A 24,662-nucleotide genomic window follows, 5' to 3' on the forward strand; every position below is an offset into this window, starting at 1 on the left:
GGCAGTCCACCCAGTACCAAAAGCCACCATCTAAGTTAGAGTAAAGGCAAAATTGCTCGAGATGGTGGGTCAGCCCTAACACTGAACTGGAACTGGGAACAGCAGAACTGGAAACAGCACTCCTCAGATGTACTAGCAGAAACGGAAGCAGGCAGTAGAAAACATAGGACAGATTTTTTCAAAGGGGAAACAAGGGTAAATGATACTGAGTAAATAAATGAGAAATAGTTCAACAAGATGGAAAAGCAAAAGGGCAGGAAGTAAAGACAAATGGAAAGGGCCATGAATAGTCTTCTCTAGTAGCTTGGATGGTAGAGAGAACCCAAAAGGTGGTGGAGAAATCTGAAAGCAAAATCTGAAAGCAAATACCAGGAAAGAATGAGATTTTTGAATAAGCAAGTACAACAAAATAGGATAAAAAGTGTTTATGAACTACCTATACTATTATCATTATAAAAAAGTAGTGAGGTAAGCACAGGAAGACATTTGGTTCTTTTTCTTCATCTTTAGATCAGAAGTTTTGTTCAGCTCTGAGCTGGCTTTAGGGAAAGATTATTCAATTCATGCTAATAATGAGCTCCCAGAATACAGGAATGCCAAAATTGTTTTCTTAGTTTGGACCGTTGTACACCAGAGTGTGCCCTGCAACAATTGTGCTGTTACTCTTACACAAGGAAGTTTTACTTCCATGTTCAACACAACTGCACCAATTTCTAAAGCTTCTAACAGGCTTTATTATAGTGTTTGTAAGAGCAGATGCTTGGCAAGTCTATATATGCCAGTAAGAACATCATTCAGTTTTATGCACACTTCTGCTTTCTGGCTTGGCATAATTCATTAGCAGACTCTACAGAATACTTCATAAAACTGGATATGGCTTTAGTGTTAGGGTTCTAATGGCTACATCATAGTTTAAAAAAAAAAAAAAAGAAAAAGCAACCCACAAGCAAACAGTAGTCTCTCCTCTTTAATACTTAAGTTAACGTTTACATCCGATAAACAGAAAATACACAAAGGAGGTTTTCTTGCAAGATACAAGTTGGAATAACAATGTAGTTTTAATTTTTATGATGTCCTGTTTCCAGCATTTAAAGTACTGACACAGCATAATTTTTTGTGGTGGCAAAGCTTGCTTGATCACATTTAATTAAATTAGCACAGTATGCACATTTTTGTGGCTTATTTCAACTTCATTCTAATACCAAGATTCTTAAAGGGGGCAATATATATAAAGATGAGGTCAAAACTTTGATTAAAGACAGCTGTACTGCTTTCCAACCTGTTATGTCACAGCATTAGGTAGAGGAATAAATAAACAAATACAAGCCTAACCTGATTTATCTGTGTGTCCCCACATAAATTTGTTTAATGTAAAAACAAATAAAGCAAAGCTTTGATGGAGGTTGAGCAGAATTTTCAACATCTGTGCAGATAAATTTAATTTATTCAAAAAGAAAAAACAGCATTAGTGCATCATGTAAAAGCTGATTTAAATGATTTCATACAACAGAAAGCATATGCACTAGCTAAAACAAATTCAGTTTGCCCTTAAAACCTATTTCACTTAAACAACCATTACTTCTGAATTTTCTCCTACAATAATGCGCAGTTATTACTTTTTTTACTCTCTTCTTGATTTTACACATGCCACTAACCTAATCCACAGTTAAAAGTCCCAGGGGCAGCAACACCCTAACTGCAGCTTCTGTGTAGCATCAAGCAGGTACACTTCACAGATTGCTTCTGTGCATCTTTATGTGCAGATCCATAAAGCTGGTCAGGTAAAATAAGCTAAGCACAGTACCTTAAATAGTTGAACATAAATGAGTTGCAGGTGTTTGAATATTTTTTTAAATAAATCTTTTCACTAGAACACATTCAAAACCAAGCAAATAATCTCTCCATGCCAATTGCTCATTGTAGTGGGGCTAAACTAGCTTATCTCTCAGCAAGGAAAAGAGCACTTGGAAGACTAAAGATATTTTTTTTCTGACAATGAAAAATTTGTCAAAATGATAAACTCCTCTTTAAAGCTTACTAGAAAGTGTTAAAGCGAGAACTAAAAATTCAAAATAAAAATACTGTGCATGCATCTAAAAAAAATTAATATCCTTTCTTTAAACTCAAGGTGAGACTGCAGAAAGTCTGCATGTGATTTCTGAAGTCATACCGATGCACAAAGTATCACCTCAACTGAAAAAAGATGATGAATATGCACAGTAATGTTTTAAAGACCCTTTCCTTATGGAAGAGGTTATAAACTTGTGCTTTAAGGGGACTGTTAATACACCTCTAATTCCACAACAGAATCTGTACCTCTGCCTTACTGCTGTTGAAATCTGGACATGGGAACATACAGAGAAACTCTTGCTGACTTCTGAAAATATTTTGTCCTGTCTTGAATGTCTGTTAGCAAAGAAAAGAGTAATGAAAACAGCTGCTGGGCTTGGCACTATTTATTAAGAGATCTCTAACTCAGAGCAAAACTGAGTCCAAATATTGCTCCCTGAGTGGTGCTGAGTATAGAAAGAAAATTAGATTGAACCTCTCAAAATTTCAAGGGGGGCTAACGCCCACCTCAGTGTATTTCCAATCATAGTGGTTCCAACAAGAGAAAAATAATTATCTTACAAGAATACATGAGTACTCAGGAAACTTAAGCCCACTTGTATGCTTTATCTGTCCCATAAGAAGCACTGTTTTATCTTTTTTCTACTCCCCTTCTTGAACACCAGCAAGATAATCTTCTTCAAAAGTAACCCACATAGAGAGCCCCTGCACATTGTTCTTCTAGACTTCAGTATACCAGAAAATTGCGTGTTACAGTACCTACAGGGGTTTAAGACAGATTCACTACTTAAGAGAACAACTCCTAGGTATGGATTCTTGGGTGGGGAGAGAGAGAAGGGAAGACAAAACACAAGTTATTTTGGCATCATTAAACTTTTTATAAAAAAACATGACTACATACCACAAAGTTCACAGGCTCATATACATAAAATGAATCCTTGCTTTTCACTTCCACTCCCTAAAAATCCCCTAACTCTAGTTATTTTTTTAATAGTTAACTTGGGATTCTTTTTTTTTTTTTTAAAGCAATGAGACAGCAAGGAAACATACACTAATTATTCTCTAAAAATCTGGCTTTTTACTGTACGAGCCAGAAGTTACATGATCCTGTCCTAACAGTTGGGCTTTATGAGCTATGCACTGTATTGTTTTAAGCCCCAGAATAACAGCCTTTACCAGTTTTCCACCACCGTGTAGGTGTTTCAGCCAGATCACTAACACTGAATAAACTTGTGAGTGAAACCATAAAGTCCCTTATTTTTAAAGGTGACTCTGCAACAGGAATAAGAACTAAAAGTTGCACCTTTCATCCTCTGCACTTTTTTCTTTGTTTAGAATGCTCAAAGAAGCCATCCGGAAGGAAGGAAGATTATGAGTATCTAGGAACTAGCTGTTTGACAGAGACAGAAATGCTGATAATGAGTGGGTTGTGTCTGTCGTTTTTGGCTGATCACAACAGAGGTCTGAAGCAAAACAGAAACTCTTGATATGTTTGTGTAAAGAGGCAGTAGCATAAGCACGGGCAGCAGGAGTTCAGCTGAAGTTCAGGGCAGATGCTGCTATTAGTTTACACTGCAGGAAAGTAAAATTGCTTCCGGATTTACCTCTTCCTCCCACCATCAGCGTTGAGCCATGCTGTGTCGCAGAGTCACAATGTCAGTAGGAAAGCAGTCTTTTAGCAGGATACCACGTTCACGATGGCAGTCCAGCTCTTCAATAAATCCATACCAGTAGATCACTAATCCAGGGCCAAATCTATCAAGCAAAAAGGAAAATGAATTTATGTGGTTGTGCTAGGTGTACTTTAATTCCCCACCTCTGCAATTCCAACGCAAGTAAATCTTCTGCTAATTTCACTACCATATTTGAGAGAGTATTTGACCTCCACTTAATTTGCAAATTTTAATCAATGTTGAATTGATATATATCATTAATGTCACATTCCATGAATAAAAATACTTGTTAGAGACTCAAACAACCTACATTAGTCTTTTTTTTCTTTGAATAGCCTGCCCATGACAGTAAAAACAGACCAATGTCTTAAATAACATTTAGTAACTTTGACACATACAGAAGTTTCTCTCGCCATGCACTCAGCTTTTTTAGATTTGGACATGTAGGCATTAGAAATACAGGGGTTGATGCAAGTCCCACTTCATGCAAATTGCAATACCACAACAATCAACAATGAATCCTTAAAACATAACTTCTATAATGAATTACTGTTCAGGTAATTATTAGAGTAAAGCAGAATTCGTAAAGAAACAGAAAGTTTCTGCTGTAACGTCTCTGAAATGTGCCAGAGGAATTCCTCAGATATTACTAGCTCTGACTGATCCCCACTAGGCAATCTCAGGAAGTAGCCCTGTGGACTATTTTACCCATCAGGAAGTTCAGACCTTCAGGCTGGGTTCATAAAGAAGTAATCACTATCAATCACTGTGTACTGCGATATGTTTTGCACATCAGTTTCACGTTTTTCCTACTGAGAGCACTTAATTAAAGGGCAGCACTACTTTTGGTGTAGTGTTGCAGGAATTTTACAGTGAAATCATAAATTATGAATGTTGGGTTAGTAAAAGGATGTCTAAAAACAGAACTGCTTTCTGTAGTCTAGCATTACAGCAGTCTGTACAACATTAGGCCAAAAAGCTTTTTCTTTCCTTGATTTATTATATGCTGTAGTGAACTTGCCAAAAACAACAGTGCAGGATGAGCTGTTAGATACCGTCTGTACAAGAAAAAGTTCAATAGAATGTCATGTAATGGTTTATATGCAGAGCTGTGCTGAGTACTCAACCAATATGGTAGCCAGTTTTTGTTAATGTTTAATTATAATAAAAATGCATTGGGGGGATGCACAGTAACCTAAACGTCCACTCGGCAGACAATGCAAGCACTCAAAACTGTGGGCAGTGCCAGACTGGCTTCATTAGGGTGGTTTCTTTCCAACAGTGGAGGGAAAACTCTATTTGATGTGCTCGTGTAATAGAACAGGCATCAAAGGAAGAAGAAACCCCTGTGGCTTTCTCCTGCCGTTTCAATTAGATATGGTAGTCTTTTACCCGAAACTGCTGCATAGTGTTGTAACGTTTTCGTTTATGGCTACTACTCTCTGACTTAGAAGAGGCTGCAATTTAGTGGCTGAGTAAATTACCCCTCTGCATAGCTGAGGCCACCTTGGCAAATGGTATTTTTGAAACTGAAAGATGCCATTTGAAAGTAGAAAGGTTAAAATGGTGACACATCCAGACGCACTAACTAGCATATTCCAACATGTTCAGTAGTGAAGCAAGCACAGACTAAAAAATGGCTCCTAAGTTTTCCCTGGCCGGCCAACAACTTCAGCCTCCACTGCTTCTAAGGACCTGTCTCCATTCCCATTTTTTGAGGTTCATGTGGGACAGTACTGCAACGAGGAGGCCAGCTAGCCTACACGCAGCAAGGAGCTAGGGTGGATGTACTTATGTATTAACCAATGTTATTTTAAAAGCAGAAATCTCCATGCGATACAGATCCTTACGTTTCTATTGCACTATTTCATGCAGGGCAGAATTAATGAAACATACGTGAGTACTTGCTCAGTAGTGTGTTTACCTGGTAAAAAACTTGATGCTAATGAGCAGCTGCTCAGCCCAAGTTTTAAGGGGCTCATTTTGCTCTGTGTGGCAGCTTGAATCCCTTAGCCACCACGAAATGCATGGACGACCGTGCTTAAGTTATTTGTTACATATTTGAACTTACAATTTCTAATAAAATTAACATTTTAAGACTCCTTAAAAAGATTATGTCTTTCTATCTTATCATCACTACTCATAAATTCAGACTTTCAGGAATATCGTTTGCTTAAAAAAAAGTTCAGAAATGCCAAATTTGATGATAAATTATATATACAGGCACACTGCATGCCGCTAATTGCAGAAGCAACTACATCTTTAGCATGAACGCATACATCAGTCCCTCTTTTCACTGTGTTAGTATTTGCCCTGTGCTGCCTGTGGCACTTTTTCACTGTATCGTATCGTTCCTTCTATTATAGCTTTATATCACAAGGAGCATATGTATGATCACATAAAAAACATGCCATACTTTTGTTTAAAAACACTTAAGTGGAGTACTTAAGACCAAAATTAACTTGTTGGCACATTAAGTATTTGCCACTGAGGATCAGGAACTCCTGCTGCTAAGTGCTAATTTCTCTCTCATTAACGCCCAGAGTTGGCAAATCACGAACAATGCCACTGGTTAATTACTGCTTCCTTAATTTGAAAAGACACTTAACCTTTTTGTGTAAGGGGATGAGGTAGGGAAGTGTAACCTAGAAGTAAGAACTATCCTTTTCAATTTGACTCCTTCCAAAGTGCCTATATGTCATCACGATGAACAAATTTCAGTGCTGAAAACTGTAAAGATGAAAATAATATTTCTGTATTGGTCTTAACATATAACAAACTGGTGACTTTGGTTTACAGGAGAATAAACTAAAATGACAGAGTGCTTACTTTGTATTGCTATGGAAATGGGACTCATTTAGTAGCAATGAGGAGAAAAAAACCTTTGAACATACCAAATGATTCTAACGCTGTAGTGATACTGTATGCGATACAGGCCAGGTTGTCTCATTTCATGAGGAAGACATGCTGTTTGAAGGAGGTTTAAGTTTAAAATGAAAAAGCAAGCTTATAATGTATATAACTGGCTGTGGAATCCTGTGGATTTTGCTCTTGCTCAGACAAATTGTAAAACCCCCTAACTAGGTGTTTAACTTTTTTTCCCCCCTCCTTTCCCATGTCTTTAGTTCTTATCCTGAAAAGCTTAGAGGCACAGGTTATAAAAAACAGTAGTTCTACTTATTCCAGGGAAACTATTGCTTTTTGAACTACATGGCCTTTTCTTTTAGCTGAAATGAGATCAAGGTAATTAAGGTTTTAATTCCATGTTTTGTGCAGTAAAAATAGAAAAAAACATACAAGAAATACAGATGCTGGCTTCCTTTGGAATATAATAAACATAGCAAGTAAAACTTGTCCACACTAGTTGCATAACTTTACTTAAAAATCAATTATTGTAGGTAGCATTACAAAAATCCTGTTTCAGTCATTGTCTAGTTTCGACATGAGAAGTTGTGAGTACAAGGCAACCAAGGCAGTCTAGCAGCACTTCAGTGCAGGGTCAGAGTGCCAGAAGTGCCAAAAGGGAGGCAGACAGACTTATGACCCCACGGCATAGCAAGAAGAAAGATGGATCACAAAAGCTCATGGATTAGTTTAGGCTACCAAGGAACTGCAGCCTAATTTAGGCTTGATACAGAAGATTAAACTTAGTCTAAGGGCAGCAGACGGTGTCACTCGAAGAATAAACTGAAGGGTTTAAGTTAGATGCTGGAGATAGTAAAATATAGCTTGAATATAGTTACAGGCTCAGTACTTTAGCTAGAACTTATGTCTGATCATGTTACTCTAAATAAGTTAGCCTTGCACTAATTCAAGAGTGTTCAGAGAATCTTTTGTACTGGTTTAATTACACTGATTTTGAAAGAGACCCATAGCTAAAGGAGTATAGATTTGTACATCAATAAACCTGGGATGCTGTCCTTTGTTCCTGGAAAGGAGTTTCACAGAGAGATGATGAAAAGCCAGGAAGGTAAAATTCAGCTAACCTGAAGTGTGTTTGGAGCACAAAGAGCCAAATGGTGGTTGTTCTTAAAATAAATAAATAATAAAAAATCATATCTTCATATAAGCCAAGAAAAAAAAAAGGAAAAGAAAAAACTAAGTAAAAAGTGAATCTGGCTTTAACTTGCCCTCCAGTTGAACCAGTTTTGTACTTGAACAGAAAAAAGACTTTTATTTATTTATCGAAGTGGCCTAGTAGGCTCACACATATTCTACTTCACTTTAAGAGAAACTACTTTCTAGTAATGTCTTTTCTTCTAGAATGTCTGTGTGGGGTCTACTAGCTTCTAAGGATTTGCCTAGACATGTGGCTGTTGGGAGTTGATTTTTTCACCATCAAAAAGCCTTGCATGTGGTTTTATGAAAAATGCATTTTCAACACACTGCTCGATACTGAGCAGAAATGTAAAACATCTTGCAATTGTTTTTAAATAAATGTTCACTTTATTTATTCTTAGTCTATTTGTTATAGATGGGTTATATGTATCTCAGAACAATGTAAATAATTCTAATTCCAAGAGACTCTCATAATGAAATGCTGGCATATGAATTAGTATTTCTAATACACATGCATCTAAGCAAATATTTTAACAAAAATTCAGCTAAGTACTTGTTAAATGAAAGCATAGCAATCTACCTGGTTGGTGATTTTAATTATGAAGGTCACATCTGAATGTACCTTTGAAGGACTGTATTCTGGTCTCTCACTTGTTAATGTCAAATCACTGTCAGTGCCAGCTGGAAAGCTGGCTTTGTTTCTTTACTTTATTTTTAAAATATCAAACAGATAGAGCATTCCAACTTGCACTATGGAAATTATAATGGTTCGGAAATAAATTATTACATTCTAAATCAATTTAATACAGTTCTTGAGAATCACAGTTGTGAGTAAAGTGGTTTTACTAGTAGCATTAATAAACCCTATAGGTATAAACATAAAAATCTACAATATCTATTGAGTTTACTTTTTAAGGGGTCAAGATTAATTTTTGGGTACTTGTAGAAGTCCTGTTTGTGTCAATGGAGGGAACTGGATATTGGTGGAGCGAGGCTGGTAGGCAACAACTGCAGACCACATTTTCAAGTAAGGTCAATTGGCATCAGTCAGCCAACTTCCTTACGTCTAGACCAGTTCACTACTGCTGATGACACAGTGTTATATATCTTGGCAAATGTTTAATAGCCGCTGCTCAGAAACTGACTTTGATTAGCAAGAAATTTTCCATTTAAACAGCTACAGCAAGCCTAGTTCAGATTAATTTGTAACAATCTATTTCTACTATTGTTCATTTATATAGAGGCTTAAAATCAAATTAAGGTACTTGTACATCAAGGAAGTGCATCCTTAAAAACTCTGAATGCAATTCAAAGATAACCGTGTCTTTTTATTACCCCCTTCACTTTTTAAATCCTCTACATTTCACTTTTGTTTGTGAAACACGGGCACACTCTATGATTTAAATAAAACATGCCTTCAAGGTATCACACAGCTCCTTACTTCTAACTTCACCACATCTGGTCGAAACAAAGAAAAAAAATTCCAATGCTTAGTAAAATCAAGTAACTGAAAGATATTTTTTGCTTAAAAAATCTGGTCCTTAACTTGTAACCTTAGAAGGCAACAACATTTTTGTTCCCAAGCTCCCTTAGCTACTTAATATTGTCTACCTGTACCAGTAGCTGTAGAAAAAGGTATTTAGCTGGCAAATGTATCTCAAGAAAAAGTTTAACAAGTTCCCATCACATACTTTCAAAAATAATAGGAAACTTGTACCTGGCACTAGCAGGCAATATATCAAGTCCCACACAGAGAAGTTACCAGTGTGTTATTTCTCAGGGATCCAGGCATCCAGTTTATGCTGCTTAAGGTAAAATTAAGCAGGTAAAACCTAATCTGCTTTAAGCTTTGATGTTACTACAGTGGTTGGGTGAAGTCTTATTTTTACTGAAGACAAGAAAAAATTTGAAGTCTATTAATATTCTGTGAGACCTCCACTCCCAAGTAGGTTTTGACTCAAAAATGGAAATTTCTTGTGGGCTGAGAAAGGTAAGCATTTCCTTGAATGCCAGATATTGATGTGATACTCAGTTGATGTGGAATGCTGGAGTTGTCAGGTGAAAAAAGGTGGACAGAAACTAATATCAGGACTCTGTCTTTATAGTCACACCTCTCTTGGATACAATTAAATTTTAATGAGCTTTTTTTACACTAACTTACTCTGGTTTACACTAGAGTCTTTTTCTCTCTGTAATGAGGCTGTTAAAGCATCAATCAAAGAGCAGCATTTCATCAGGCTTATGATATGATTTAATTGCTCTTGGCATTTGGAGAAATAAAAACAAATCGAGTGATATTTATATGGAGATAAGAAACCATTTAAAATATTTTAGAATTTTGCATAGCACAACTTTTAAATGCTTATTAATAGAATGCACCAAAAACTGTGCAAGGCACTGTCATTAAAATATTATAAATACAATATAACTTTTAGCTACATAATACATTTTTAATAAACAAACTGTCGAAACACATTATCCACTTACACTTATTCATTCAGATCTGAGTACTGTTCTCCAGGCAAATAAAGGATTTTTATAATCCTCAATGACACGTTAGGGTTTTTTTTAAATATAGTTCTCATGGAAATTAACTTTAAAAAGCTATGATTAAATAATATTAAGGTTATACTGATTTACAAGGATCAAGGCTTTCTAAGTGAAGACTGATGCAGTGAGAAAGAAAACACATACTGGCTTAAGGCAGCTCGTCATTAAGCCTTGACTGAACTTTGAATTTTTCAAGTTTTGTTGGTTTATGTCCTAACTTCTATTGAAACATAATATTTTGTTGTGTATTAGTCTTTGAGACGCTCATCTTTCTAAGTGGCTGTGTGTACTTAAGGTAGAACATCTTTTTCAGTCTCAGCATCTTTGAAATGGGTTAGATGCACACCAGTCAGTAAGGTTTTGTGATGTAAAGAGAGACTGTAAGGTACTCCTTATGCCTGTGTTGCAGGATTAGGCTGTTGTAGTGAAAATTAACATGGTATTCATATCAGCGCTTTGGAAAGAAATTGTTAATCCTTGTAGTGCTTGACTGTTTGATGGAAATTATGGTCACAGTTGTCTCTAGCATTAATGGAGATCACTTAGGCATGCATTTTGGAAAACAATGCATTTTAGCTGTCTGAGAAGTTAGTTCCAGTATCTATCTAAAAAGAAGTTATAGATAATAGAGAGTATTCCAGCCACCTTACTGGTAATTTGTAGATAAGTCTAAATTTCCCTGGAATATAAGGATCCTGTATTGCTTACAGCACCCTGGATGATGGGCAAAGGAGTAAGCAAAAGAATCTCAACCAAAAAAATCTCAGTTTGAAATGCACAATAGGAAAAAAGTTTTCTACATTTTCTTCAGAAATTTCATAACTTCCTTTCTGATGGTGAGAGTCTGATATTCTATACGAACTAACTGTGCCCTCTAAATACTAGTTTTACTCAAGCAGCAATACCTTTCCATCCTACAACATGCTATGCTACTTCTAGTTAAGTGGTGCTACTTGTATATACCAGTTTAGACATTGCAAAATTATTGCTATCCTTTGAAAGAGGTTGGAGAAAAAGAGGTTGTTGCATATATTGTCTTTGTAAGCAGCACTTTCTGAGTAAACCCAGGCAAGAAATGGTGCTTTCTGAGGTACTTGCTTGTTACTGTTTCGCTGAGAAAACCTTATCCCTATTAGTTCCCTCTCCAGCGACTGCTGATGGGAGGCTGCTATTGTTTGACTCTACATGTTTTAAGCTTTAGGTTGAGAGGAGTTACTGAGGTTATTTGAAACATTTTGTTAAACTCAGAGCAGTCCTCTCAAAGGAATGCTTGGCTGCAAACCACCTCTTATCCTGGGTGACAGAAAACATGAGAAAAGCTTTTGAGTAGAGTTAGATTGAGGTCCAGGCAGCCATAAGTGCTGGTCAACTCATGTTGCCATTAGGTGATTAATAGTTGTTTATTTTTAGGGCTGGAAGTAACAGGCCATCTGAAGGCCAGTGCAAGATGATATCTGAATAATCTGTGAGTGCCTCCTAGTTTGCAGAAATCCTTTCTTTCTGTGCAGCTGTTTATCTGGTGACAGTGCTTGCCAGAGCGATAGGATATGCCAGAAGCGCATTTAAGAAGGGATGCAGGACTGCTCTCACAGCAATTTATTTTCATTTAATAAGTACTGTAAAATGGAACCACGCTAATCGGAAAAGTTGTTCAGCAAATTTTGATCGCAAAAATGTTGATAAATAAATGCACTGTATACCTGTATTTACCATTTGCTCAATATAAATCTTGGAACCAGCATTAAAGATATCTCAAGACATTCTGAATGAATTATTAGACAATTCTGTATCTCAGAATTCTTATACACAAATATACAATAAAACAAACAATGTAACAGATGAATTAACAAATGGAGGACAGCTCATCTGCGCTTCCAACTTCCCAGATCAGAGAATTAGTCCAAGACTGGATAGTAAATCACACTGAGTATCTTCACACAATGCTGCTTAGCAGTTTAACTGCCAAACACACCATTGTGCGTAATTGACAGGCAGAAATATTTCATGTGTGATGCTGTACTTAAATTTACTGTCTCTGAAAGTGTAAGTCACCTATCTGTATTAAGCAGGGAACAGATGAAGAAGAAAATGCTACATTTGCTACCCGTTGTTGTGGCACCTCATCTCCAGCCAGAAGGAAAGCAAACACCTCCTCTGATGTGGAAAATAAAAATACTCTTTGCCTCCTTTGGAATCTGCTGGCAAATTTTAGTTGTGCCTGGCATTGACACTCTTTGTTATGAATGTATCACTTCTAATGCCTGGGGCCCTTCTGAGTTAATACATTAAAACCAGTGTCTGTACAACCCAAGTTGGCCCTACATCATTTCACATTTGAAAGTAACTTAATTTTTAGTTATTTGGAAAACGTGCATCCTGAGATACGTAAATCTTTTGTAGCAACTTGTCACCTGCAAAATATCCAGTCTCTCTCTCAAAAAAAAAAAAAAAAAAATCCAGAGAGTTTAGGACACCATGAAGGCTTTTTGTAGAATAATTATATTTGTTATTAACTCAAACTGGTGCATAACTGGGGATGTGCAAAGAAGGCTATTTCCTGCCTTTTCCAAAAAAAGCAGCTTTTTGCCTTCTTTTTCACTTAATATATATACATACATATACATGCATATATACACACACACACAGACTTTTTATGTATCTATCAGCCAATCACAGCTCTACTGTGAAACCTTTTCACCTTCTGAAAAAAATCATAACGCTATCTAGATTTATTTACAAGTTATTTATTCTTTCTTAGTATATAACAACCCTAAAACCAACTTAATTTCAACTTTGCTTACTACACGCTGAGCCTTTTTGGCTCACCATTAAAATAAGAAATTCTGCTCGCAGGAAAGCTATACAGACATACAGTGCCTTATAAGGGAGTCTAGAAGGAGGAAGAATCAGAGGAAAATACTGTCTTGTGCAGGTTTAGAAGCAATGGCAGATTTGTCAAGATAAACGGTGACATATTACTACCAATGTCTGATGAGAATTGAGCCAGAAGTCTGCAACATGATAAAATGAGTATGAACACGAGTATGAACACCTTCCCTCAAATAAGAATGTGTTGAAAATAGTGGAAAAGAAGTTGGACTCTGTATGCCCATGTTTTATTTATCTTTGCCATGCAATTTCTAGATTGATCTTGTGTCAAGTCACTTACTCCATATATGGCATTTGTGTGTTAGCTCTTCCCAAAGATGGTGTGAATGTTATTGTCCCAATAGCCACAAGGTCACTGTGTTAAATATGGCAAAATCCTTTTAGACAAGTTCAAAACAAACTCAGAGTGACTACATTCCCCACCCCCCACCCCCCACCCCTCCAAAGGTCAGGATAATGTACACATCCGTGCTGTTCAATTGGATGACACCATAAAAACCACAGTATTGAAAATGGAGTCTAATGTCATCAGCGGGTAAGTTATAAATAAAACCCACGCAAAATGTTGCAATATTAACATTACGTATAATACAAGGATTTGTCTTGGTTATTGCTGGTTTAGGTGTCTGGTAACCATCACTGTTAAATATTTTTAACATTTTAATAAAACACGCAGAAAATCCATTAAGCACTGAAAACTTCTAGTTTTCAATAATCTTTTCACTGTAACTATTTTTCTTATCCCTTTTTACTTTACAGGAAGTGTATTTTATACAGGAAAATTGTCGGTTGGCAGTCTTTTAAGGACATCAAAGATTGCACTAGCATTCTCTTTAAATGAAATAAATAGAAAAAGTATGAATGATTGAGTTTCTAGTCCTGTTCAGTCCTGCTCCTCCTTTTAAGACAAAAGCAAAACTAATAGAAAAAAAAAGCAACAAGAAGAAAAATCATGAAATACAGCTTTTCCCTCCCAAGTAAACTAAGATTGCAAGTAAGCAGCTTGGAACATCAAGAACAGCCGAACAGCAACCAGTGTTCTCATTCACTCTGAGACTTGGCTAACAAGTCACCACACCATAGTTACCTTTTTTTTTTTTTAAAAAAATAATGTTCTTACATTGCTGAAAAGCTCAGAGCAAGTATATTAAATGATTAGTATCTGTTGTGGGCAGATGTCTTTCCCCCCCCAAAGCCAAAAATTTTGAGAATTTTTTTTGTTCTGTGTTTACTTTTTAAAGTGCTTATTTTCTGTTCTCTCTGTGCATGTGATTGTGATGCCAAAACATTCAAAACACAATGGAGGACAGTGGTTAAAAATGGTTCCTAAATTCCATAGTTGCTGTTTTCTTGAAGTACCCTCCTGAGAAAGCTGTCTTTCACGCACATCCATTTGTCATGAACAGCCACAAAGCAGCGTTAGGGAGAGGTGCTGACATAAGGCTTCCAGCTGGTCCAACCTGAGCACACATCATTGTGTATGCTGAAGATGGGAATGACGCCTCTTACTTGAACTGAGTAATGGAAGCCCAATATAGGCCATAAAAGACACTTAAGATATTTTTTCCTGTCTGTCCCCTCAGTTTATAGTGGTCTTGCAAAAGAGGGAGTTTCCCTGTCTGGTTAAGCCAGCTGTAGTTAGCTGGGAGGCAAAAAAAAATAAAAATAAAATAAAAAGAAAAGTAGAAAAATAAATAAGCAGGGAGAATAAATAAACGGAGAACAACTGGATCATCTCATTAAATTAGACAGTCAGTGAGCATTTAGGCAATATCAACTGCACCTTTCCTTCTACTTCTAGGATCTCTCCATACCAACCCCTGACTTCTACCAGAGGTCTGAAAAGCTCTTAGTGTGCCTTTGAGGCATGATGTTTTTTATAAATTGGTACTTTTACACTTGGGATAACTTTTATACAAAGTTTTAAATAAGTGAATTGACTTAGAGGTAGGCCTGTGCGCAACAGACTAGTACACCTTATGTAGATTCTACATATTCCTATAAGCCAATACAACACACTCAGCAAGCCTGGCATCACCTTCTTGAAGAATCAGATGAATCTACAGTGGGATTCAGAGCTTCTCAGTACCAAGTCTGTGCCACGTGAAATTTCTCTAATGACAAAGCTAGCCATTAGGCTACTAAGATGCGTGCTAACCAATTATCACTTGAAATGATGTGGTAATATTACTATTATTATGGTACTATTACAGTTACAAAACACAGCTACCCAGTCAGAAAAAAAAAAAAAAACAACCAGCTGCCCCATTACTCCTTCTTCCCCCATAAAAGCAACACTAGGTAGCATCTGGCAGCACGATGTATAAATGGACACAGGCATATACATTTTTTTCCTCAAGCCTCTCTTTTCCTTTCCTGGTTGAGGAAAATTTGGGCTCCTCACACAGGTACTATATTTTTGCCAAGGGTAAATAGGACTTCCACTTAGAGACCTGTGTATATCTCTCCCTCTCCACAACTGCTAAATCCACATTAACATTTTTAAAAGCTATTTCTCAAGCCATACCAATAGATTAAGCATTATTTTTAGTGAAGTTCAAAGAGCTTTGCCTGTCCTACCTGATTTCACTATGGCAACCACAGAATAATGGTAAATTCAGGAGATTAAGACAGCTATAATTCCAGTTGAACCAGCAAAAATAAGAATTAAAAAAATCATTTTTAATTTCTTGATTACCTATAGGCACTTTGAAACCATTCTGTAATTAAGAAGTCAGACCACATATGAAATGTTAGAAATAGTATAGAACAGTACAGAACAGCTTCTATTTGCTTAAGTCATGTTTCCACTTTAATGTACTTATTTGCTCTCATTTGCTTAACGCTGCCAGTATTTAGTACTGTGCAAATTTATGGAAATCTGACTTTAAAGAGCTTTGTGGTACTCAGTGATTTTTTTTTTTAATATATACGTACACTGAAGTGACTTGACTTTCTGGAATAAATGAAATAACTGAGTGGATTGTAACACTTTCTTGTGCTGTACTGTGAGGTAGCATAGGCAATAACATGTCATCACTGTGGGAAAACAAGCTGATTGGTTTTACCTCAGTTTACTTTGCACAAGTCTGTCCATGCCTATAAATAAGGATGGATAATACCTGATAGATTTGCAAACTTTTTCTGTGGGCATTTAAGGACAATTGTGCATTTGCACAGTACCTTGGCTTACACACTGCAGGAGTTGTGAGATCATATAATATTTATGTTAGAGGAAGACAAACCGCATTTCATTTTTTAGAAAACCAAACCAAACCAAAGCAGATACCATATTTGGATTGTTACTGTGTAAATACATAATAAACAAAACTTAATAAAACAGCAGATGTGGTGACAGTAGAGGAAAATGTTTGACTTGCTGCTCTCAATGTGTCTGGCAGCCGTGACCAATCACAGGACGTTTGTTGTTTTAAATAGGAAAGATCCAGAAACCAAAACAAACATTTTTAGCCAGCGTTCACGTTATCTACATTTTTTACCACAGATAACTATTCTGACTTTTGTACATGATCTGCACTGTAACAGTAACGTGCCAAAAATATTGCTACAGTACTTTTCAAACCTACAGATGGATATACAGACCGCAGTAAAGAAATTATATTTCCCTTTGCATTCCTGCAGGAGGAAGGAATCAATCTGTGTAACAGCTGATCAGTAATGAGAAGCAAAGTGATGCAGCTATGGAAAAGTAATCCTATGAAGTGCTGGGAGAGAGAATTTTCAGTAAAATTCTAGAAGCATTGCATTCGCTTAAAGACTTGCTTAGCACTCATCTGGAATCTGCAGTCAGGGAAAAGAAAGATGACCTGTAACTGCCAGGTACAGAACATGGCTACTGCAATGTACAGGGAAACAAACAGTTGGTCACAGGAAAGGCAACGTGAATTCGGCCTTTGCAGAGAAGTGGTGTAATTGTTCTCTACCAGCACATCCTGGGGTTCAATGCTCTGGGTCTAGAACAACCTCCCAGGTAGGGCAGTGGGACCTAAATGCTTCAATGCTACTGTTAAACTCAGTAAGTTTAACAAAAGGGTTACAAGACGTGGTGTTTATGATAGCTGGGGACTAGATCATGACAAAATCTTACACACTCCTAAATGTAGTGCATGAATCTAATAAACAAAATATTCTCTCAAGCAATTAGAAATGATATCACCACTGCTGATAAAATTAAACACAGACCAAAATATTTTTTCCGTACCTGAGGAACAAAGATGAATGGCTGTATAAAATAACACTCATTTATAAAACGGGATACCAGAAAGGCATTCAACATGCAGGAGGATAGGAATTTTAAAAAAGATAGGAGTAAAAGGAATCTCCTATTCAAATGAGCAGTATGAACCTGAACCTTTGTTTAGTTGCTGTGAAATCCCAGCCCATAAACATAGCTTAATAATTTAGTTTTCATAAATAATAATGCACAGATTTTTATCAAAGGTAACATCGTCAACTTGCAAAGGTTCTCTAGACTTGTTAGACAAATGCATAAAGAGAAACAAAATTTTAAAATTGAAGAAATACTTTTCTAATTTCTCTTTTTGCTTTTACAACACATATGTAACCAAACTCAAGCACTTCTGGTTCAGTATTACCCAGGTTACTCTTGTCTAATCCTCAGACCTAGAGCAAAGTGACCAACCAAGTATATGTAGAAAGAAATGTAAACAATCACCAAAGCTCAGAAATCTCAGTAATAGCTACTTCACTGTCCCCTGTGCTAGTGTCCAAGGAAGCAGTGTTTTATTTTCTGTAAGTAATACCCATACCACTCACACATACTGCTGCTTTTTAAAGCCATTTCTGGATTCCTCTTAAGGTTCTGATGTACACAGCTCATGAAAGGTTCCTGGGACCACGTGGACACCTCTTGCCCTGACCTGTCTGCAGAAGTGAACTCCACATGGATACAGCTGTTCACAAAGCACGAAGCAAATCTATAGGTAAGTGACTGCATCAAATTCTCAGTGGATAAATTTTACTTGTAGAACAAGCTCCTGCCAGAGGTAAGTGTGACAGGCGGCCTGCCTGCTTGCTGAGTATGATGCAAGACCTGCCACATACAACAAATCTGCCCGCGGTAAAAATGGCTGAATAGGGATGAACACTTTGGCGTACAAATAGAGCTTTATTTAACAGTAAAACTGAACAAAGCAATAGCAACTGAATCAAATGTGACAGCAAAAAAAAAAAAAAAACAAAAACGTTTTATGCACACACTTTATTACAGTTCTTAAGTTTGTGTTTGTATAGCTGGTGAATTTATGCTTCAGCATGTCTAAAACTGAATTACAGACACATGCACTGGTAATTTTCTTTACAGTCAACTACCAACTGGATGAGTCAAAAAAGAGGGGAACTATTCCAGAAAACAAATAGCATACACTCAACTCCTTAGCCTTCCCTGTCCACTCGTTTACACAACACAAATGTTTATTGGAAGGATGAGCCCTAGAACTTCAGAATTCAAGCTCTGAAGAAAGAACCACCTCCATCTACTTCCATCTACTGCTTCTAACAAGGGTGCTTTTCATATAACACGTTTTGGGGATATTTGAACAATAAATAATACAAGAAACAGGAGAGATGAAAAAAATAGAGAATATGTGGTCAGAGTGGAATTAACCTTTGTGAAGAAAAAAAAAATCTAAAAAAATATGTGAAGTCAAGGTGTGGTGTGAAATATCAAGACAACATTTAAAAATCCCCAAAGTGAAAAGCAGATGATTAAGCCACAGTTCTCATTCAGTGTTAACTGGCACTTGCTAACAAACTTGCAACGAAGGCTGTCAATAAAGAAACAGATACTAAATGGTGACACCTAAATGTTGGACCATTTCAAAAAATAGAAATGGTCTAAAATAGATTATATAGGGAGCAAGCAATCACCTTTTCTTAGTTTATGTACAGGGCAAAGTGGAATATTATCTATCCTTAGAATTTTTCCAGAAACCAAGAGAAACAAATTCAACAATTTTAGTGTCATATCAGATAAATGAATTTACATACAAAGCTCTTAATTTACAATAAATATTTTAGTTCACTTTTAACATTACAATACTTCTGAAAACTGTTTCCCTTTTGCAAATTGTAATGCTTCCACATGAATCAAAACATTCGGTAATTACAGTGTTGGACTAACTCACAGGTAAATGGAATAGATACTTTAAACTGTTTACACATTTTGGCCATTCTAGCTAAATTAAAAATAAATAATTTTAAGATAGTGCCAGAAATGTAAGCCCAGCCGTTTAGCTTTTCCATGTCTAAAAAGAAAAACAGTCCATGAATTATAAAATTGAATGTCAATTTTAAGAATATTAATTGGAAGTATTAAGCAAACCTGACTATTCTGAGATAATTCTCACTTATTACTATATGTTAAAAAGGTCATCTTTAAACATTTTCTTTGAACTTACTTGAAGAATAGTTATTACAATGCTACCTTTAGAATAAGCAAAGGGTAAATATTTGGCTCTCAAGAGTAGTCTTATGGGAAATGTGTATTGTGTTTACTGTTATTTGATGACGAAATGTCAACAGACTAAAATATTTCTATAATAAATTATTCCATTCAATAAAGGCATCAATAGTTTGCCTGGTTTTAAAATACAATTTCACTATAATGCATCAAAAGAAATAGCACTAATGTAAAAGCCCTGCCATGTGCGTTAGTCCATATTAAACCACAGTCCCTTAGCCCCTTACCTTAGTGTACTGTTAAAAGTCTGAAAAACCCACAGCTACAAGGAAATTCAGAGATCAGACTAAAAATCTTTACTTACCACTTTGTGCCTAGATATCATAATTCACTGGCTGTATTAAGGATAAACCAGTAATTCATAATTCCCCGTCTTTATAGTTTTAATAAAAAAGGCATCTTTAAAAATAGCACTCAAGAACATGCACAAACACACACAAACACTACATTAAATTGTTTATATACGTGGTCCTTTTTCAAAACATTAAGGGACTTGATTACTTCAGTAAAATATAAATAAAGAAATATTGACCAGTCAGTCATTCACTGGACTGTATGATAGGAACCTTCCAAATACAAATGAAGAAAATGTATCTATCATCTCATAAATAATGTTTTGCCCATTAAAGCAATGAGAGTCAACTGATAGTTCACAGGATGAAATATGAAAGGCAAGGTGGTTAGCATGATGAAGAGGAAATTTTTGCAGTAGTTCAAAATGTAGAAAATATATTAATGAACATAAAATTACTCTTTTCTAGAAACATCATCTCATTTAATACTTCTGATTTTTCTCCCACTTTTAAGCATTCTGTCTTATTCACGATTCCCTCACATGAATGGAAGGTAAACAGATGAACTGGAATCTCTCCTGACACTAAAGCATCTCACAGTTGTGTATTTTAATTTCTGGCATACATTATGATCTGTACTTAATGGATCCTCTGTTCTTATGCCATTTTGATTATATCAGCATGTATTTAGTCATTGATCAGCAACTCCATTTGTCTTTTATATCACAATTTGACATCAATACAACAAACAGGATGAGATGCAAACAAAATGATATAGAATTACTAAATAACAGTTGATCATGGATTATATTTGCAATGCATGTCTTGTCAGTTCTGGATTTAACAGTAGGTAATGAATGCTTCTTTGTACTGCACTCCCCAAAATTCAATAAATTCAAGAAGCAAGCAGCTTCCAGAGGAGAGGAAAAAAAAAAAAAAGCAATTAGAAATTGCTAATCACGTAATCACATCTAAGGATTATTGGTCTTTCTTACTAAGAAGTCAGGGATGGAAATTAGATACCTTTTTGTAGTTACTGTTATCAGTGATTTGGTGATCTCAGGTGGATCTCTAGTAAACAGTACTTCTAAGAAAACCCTGCTCTAACTGGAATGCTCTTGGAATTGAGCATGTTCCCATTAAATTATTCTTTGTGTTGTTATTCTCAACTCCAGGCACCAGATTGTGTGTATTGCTGATGGACAGGAGTTTGAAAGGGCTTTAGCTACACCACCTTTTACCTGATCGTCATCTGGAAACTCAACCTTCAACATTCAATTCGATATCAGACTGAAAACGAAGCTTTAAAGCTGAAGTTTCCACGACAAAGGAACTACTTTGATTCAACATTAAAATTTAGTAATTTTTTAAATGAAACACTTTCAAATTTTTCATTTTATTTTGCTGTAAAATATTTCAGCATTAAATTCCCCCCTCCTTTCTTTTAACATGTAAGAATGTGTTTAGACTTCCTCAACTCTAATGAAGTATGGTCAAAAAAAAGAGCTCCAGAGCCCCAGAAGTTCACATTAAATATAGTGCCATGCAGAACTGCACTTGTTGCTTTCTTAAAAATTGCATGAAAGAAAACATTTCAAGTTCACCCAAATTGATATATTCTAAAGTGAACTGAAGCAGACATTTCACTTTGACTTGTACAGCAGAAATGTTGAAACTTATTAAAGCTTTGTTCTCTGTCCAAAACCTTTCCCAACAGCCAACAAAAAATTCCTAAACAAATTTTCTGGAGTGACAATGATTATTTTTAAATACAGGAAAGAAGAATACTATAAGAAATCAAAGAAATATGTCATTTTTATATCTGATAACCGAAATGAATGTTTTGGCATTAATGAATTTATCTCCATTGCAGTCTGATGAAGCTTTTCAGATTTTTAGTACTCGCTTATCTTTGTTAATACACTCAGGCATGCGTGTATCTACTGAGAGGTCTGCTTTAATGGCTGAAAGTTTGCTCTGCCAACAGGAAATGGTAAAAGACTCCAAAAATTAATGTTATTAGCAGTTTGTCTTCCACAAACACGGCTATCGACTTTTAGACCTCCAGAAATGCAAGGGTAGGAAAAACACAAGAAATATACTGCAAAAACCCAAACCCCAAAAGTGGAAAATGGGAAAACAACAACAACAAAAAAAGCAAGAACCCCACAAAACTGGATGTAAGCTTCATATCATCAGCCACACATGAAACATTTTCAGCCAGACAACTTTAACCCAGTATTTATTTTGAACTTCACTGTCCTGTCTTTTAACTTAAAGTTGTTTATAAATTTTATGTGAAAAGATTCCTGGGGAATAAGCTCAGAGATAGAGCCAACCTAATGATTTATACTATTGCTGTAGTAACATAAAAATACAGCACAATCATAGATATGTGTACATACACATGAATAAATATGCATATATACAGGAGAGAGAGAGAGGGCATGCTCATGATGGGATTCCTTATTCTAAATTTATCTTGGTCAATTTTTTTTTCACCTCATTATAAGGTAAATATAGGGAGAGATAAGTAACTTTACAACCATCTCTGTGCACCACTCTTGGTTCCTAAATCATACATTTAGTCTTCTGACTAAATCAAAGGAAAATAGTTAAAGGAAATAATATTTATTTGAAAAACAAAAACAAAACCCAAAACCACCACCACCAACAACAAAACCAAACAAGTACACACTTATTAAATTGGTTAAGGTAAATTATAGGATAAACAGGAATAATCTGCCCTTCTTATAGCGAAATGTGACTGTTTTTAATTATACTTTCATGGGCTTTACCTGAATTCCATGATGGCAAATGCTTTCCTTTTAGAATAAATTTCATCAGAACTCAAAACAATGCATAAAAGGAATTTAAAATATTTGTCTTGGTGTATTTATTTCTATTTGTTTTGTAAACCAAAAAGATTGCATAACTTATTTTCAGTGTAGTTGATTCCATATGTACAAAATCAACACGCATATTGTAGTACAACTTTTATTGCAGGACAGACTAAATTTAGCAAGACATTGCTCTGAGTAAGGAGAAAGGTACATATTTTCTGAATGACTGACTTTAAGAAGAAAGAAATAAAGAAAGCACTGTTAAAATGGATATTTTTATAATAAATGTATAGCTTGGAAACAAAAAAAAAAAAAACAAACAAAAAACAACTTTTCATACACAGACTGAAGTTCACTACAAAGTTGTTAGTTTTTTACTTATCAGTTTGGAAAACTAGTTTGAACTTCATTGCTCTCCTGACCAAAACTCTTAATTTGTTAGTTTGATTTTATCAATGGCTAGAGACATTTTTTGCATGCTATTACTATCCTTAAGCTTAAATAGCTTTCTGCTAGATGTTTAACTCTCTGATGTACCTAGAGAAAACAAATGTACATGATGTACTGCAGACTGTGCTTTTTCTTCTCTGCTGAAAGTGACCAAGCACCTTCCTTAATTTGGAGAATAATACTTTAGTTGCTTTAAAGAGCAAAATATAAGACTGTTCAGTATCTCTAAATCATATACATTTAAACAAAATTAAGTAAAAATTCACCCTAGGGCAAGTCCGTCTTGAACCCTGGTAGACACATTCACATGGTCTGGCAGGACAGTTGAGATATTCCACAACTTCATTATTTCTGAAAGTTCCACAATCACCCACTGAAATATTCCAAAACTATAATTTCTCAAGCTTTGATATGGCTTTTAGTACATGCATGCTGTAGAATCATATGTCTTCTCCTGGATTTAGGCATGTGCCCACTGTTAACAAAAGAAAGAGGTGCTCCCACAAAATGAACGCAACCTTAAAAATAATGTAGATGTAATACAGAGTGTTAAAATAGTTTATTTACCATTACAGTTTTTTTCCCCTGTGAACAGGAAACTTGATATGATTGAAGCTTGATTGTAATATGATAGATATTGTGATATCTGACCAAAAAAATCTAAAATATTTTTTTTGGTCAGATATCATAATATCATATTACATTTAAAAATATTTAAAAATATTTTAAAATATTTCTAGCATTTAAAATATTAGCTGATACTACACATTTTGATACATTTAAAAATGTTAGCTGATACTAAGAGGAAGTGCTGAGAAACAAGTCAAAAATTACTTTAATGTATCAATATATTCAAGTAAACTTTTTTCCCCTCTTAAACAATGGAGAACAATAAAAAGTTAATTTGTCTTGTTTTCTTACTGTGTGATGAAACATTATCTTACAGAAGCCAAAGACTACTGTGACATTTTTATTATCATTACACTTCGTGTTTTGAACCTAAACTAGATAGGTTTGGTGACAGCAATGAAGATCCACCTCTTTATTTTAGCTACAGAATACATCCATGGTTTTTAAACCCAGCTTTCATCATATTGAGGCTTGTTTTTCATAGAACATGAAGAATAATAATGTCTAGGATCCAAGCTGTTTCAAATGAATTCAATTTAGAGAGCTGTACGTTAATTTCCACTAACTATAATTTGACTAAAACTAAACATGTTGTTTTACTTTTTACTTGTTAACAATAGAATAACTGCTTTCAAATGTACTAAATGGTATTCAAATTGACTTTGTAGTCTGCAGTGAGACTGAAATAAGTGTGAAGTCCAAA

General features: G+C 35.5%; 1 protein-coding gene across 4 annotated transcripts in view; it reads right to left on the bottom strand.

Annotated features, from left to right (window-relative positions):
* Window positions 1-951: 951 nt before the first annotated feature.
* Window positions 952-24,662, bottom strand: part of CDIN1 (CDAN1 interacting nuclease 1) — a 126,025-nt gene continuing 102,314 nt past the window's right edge. For all 4 annotated transcript variants that reach the window (XM_040557521.1, XM_040557524.1, XM_040557525.1 and 1 more), the window contains one exon: window positions 952-3,825. In XM_040557521.1, the coding sequence (XP_040413455.1) occupies window positions 3,690-3,825 (136 nt within the window). In that variant the 3' untranslated portion in view covers window positions 952-3,689. The remainder of the gene's footprint in view (window positions 3,826-24,662) is intronic.

Source organism: Cygnus olor, chromosome 5, assembly GCF_009769625.2.
Source record: "Cygnus olor isolate bCygOlo1 chromosome 5, bCygOlo1.pri.v2, whole genome shotgun sequence".
Lineage (NCBI taxonomy): Eukaryota > Metazoa > Chordata > Aves > Anseriformes > Anatidae > Cygnus > Cygnus olor.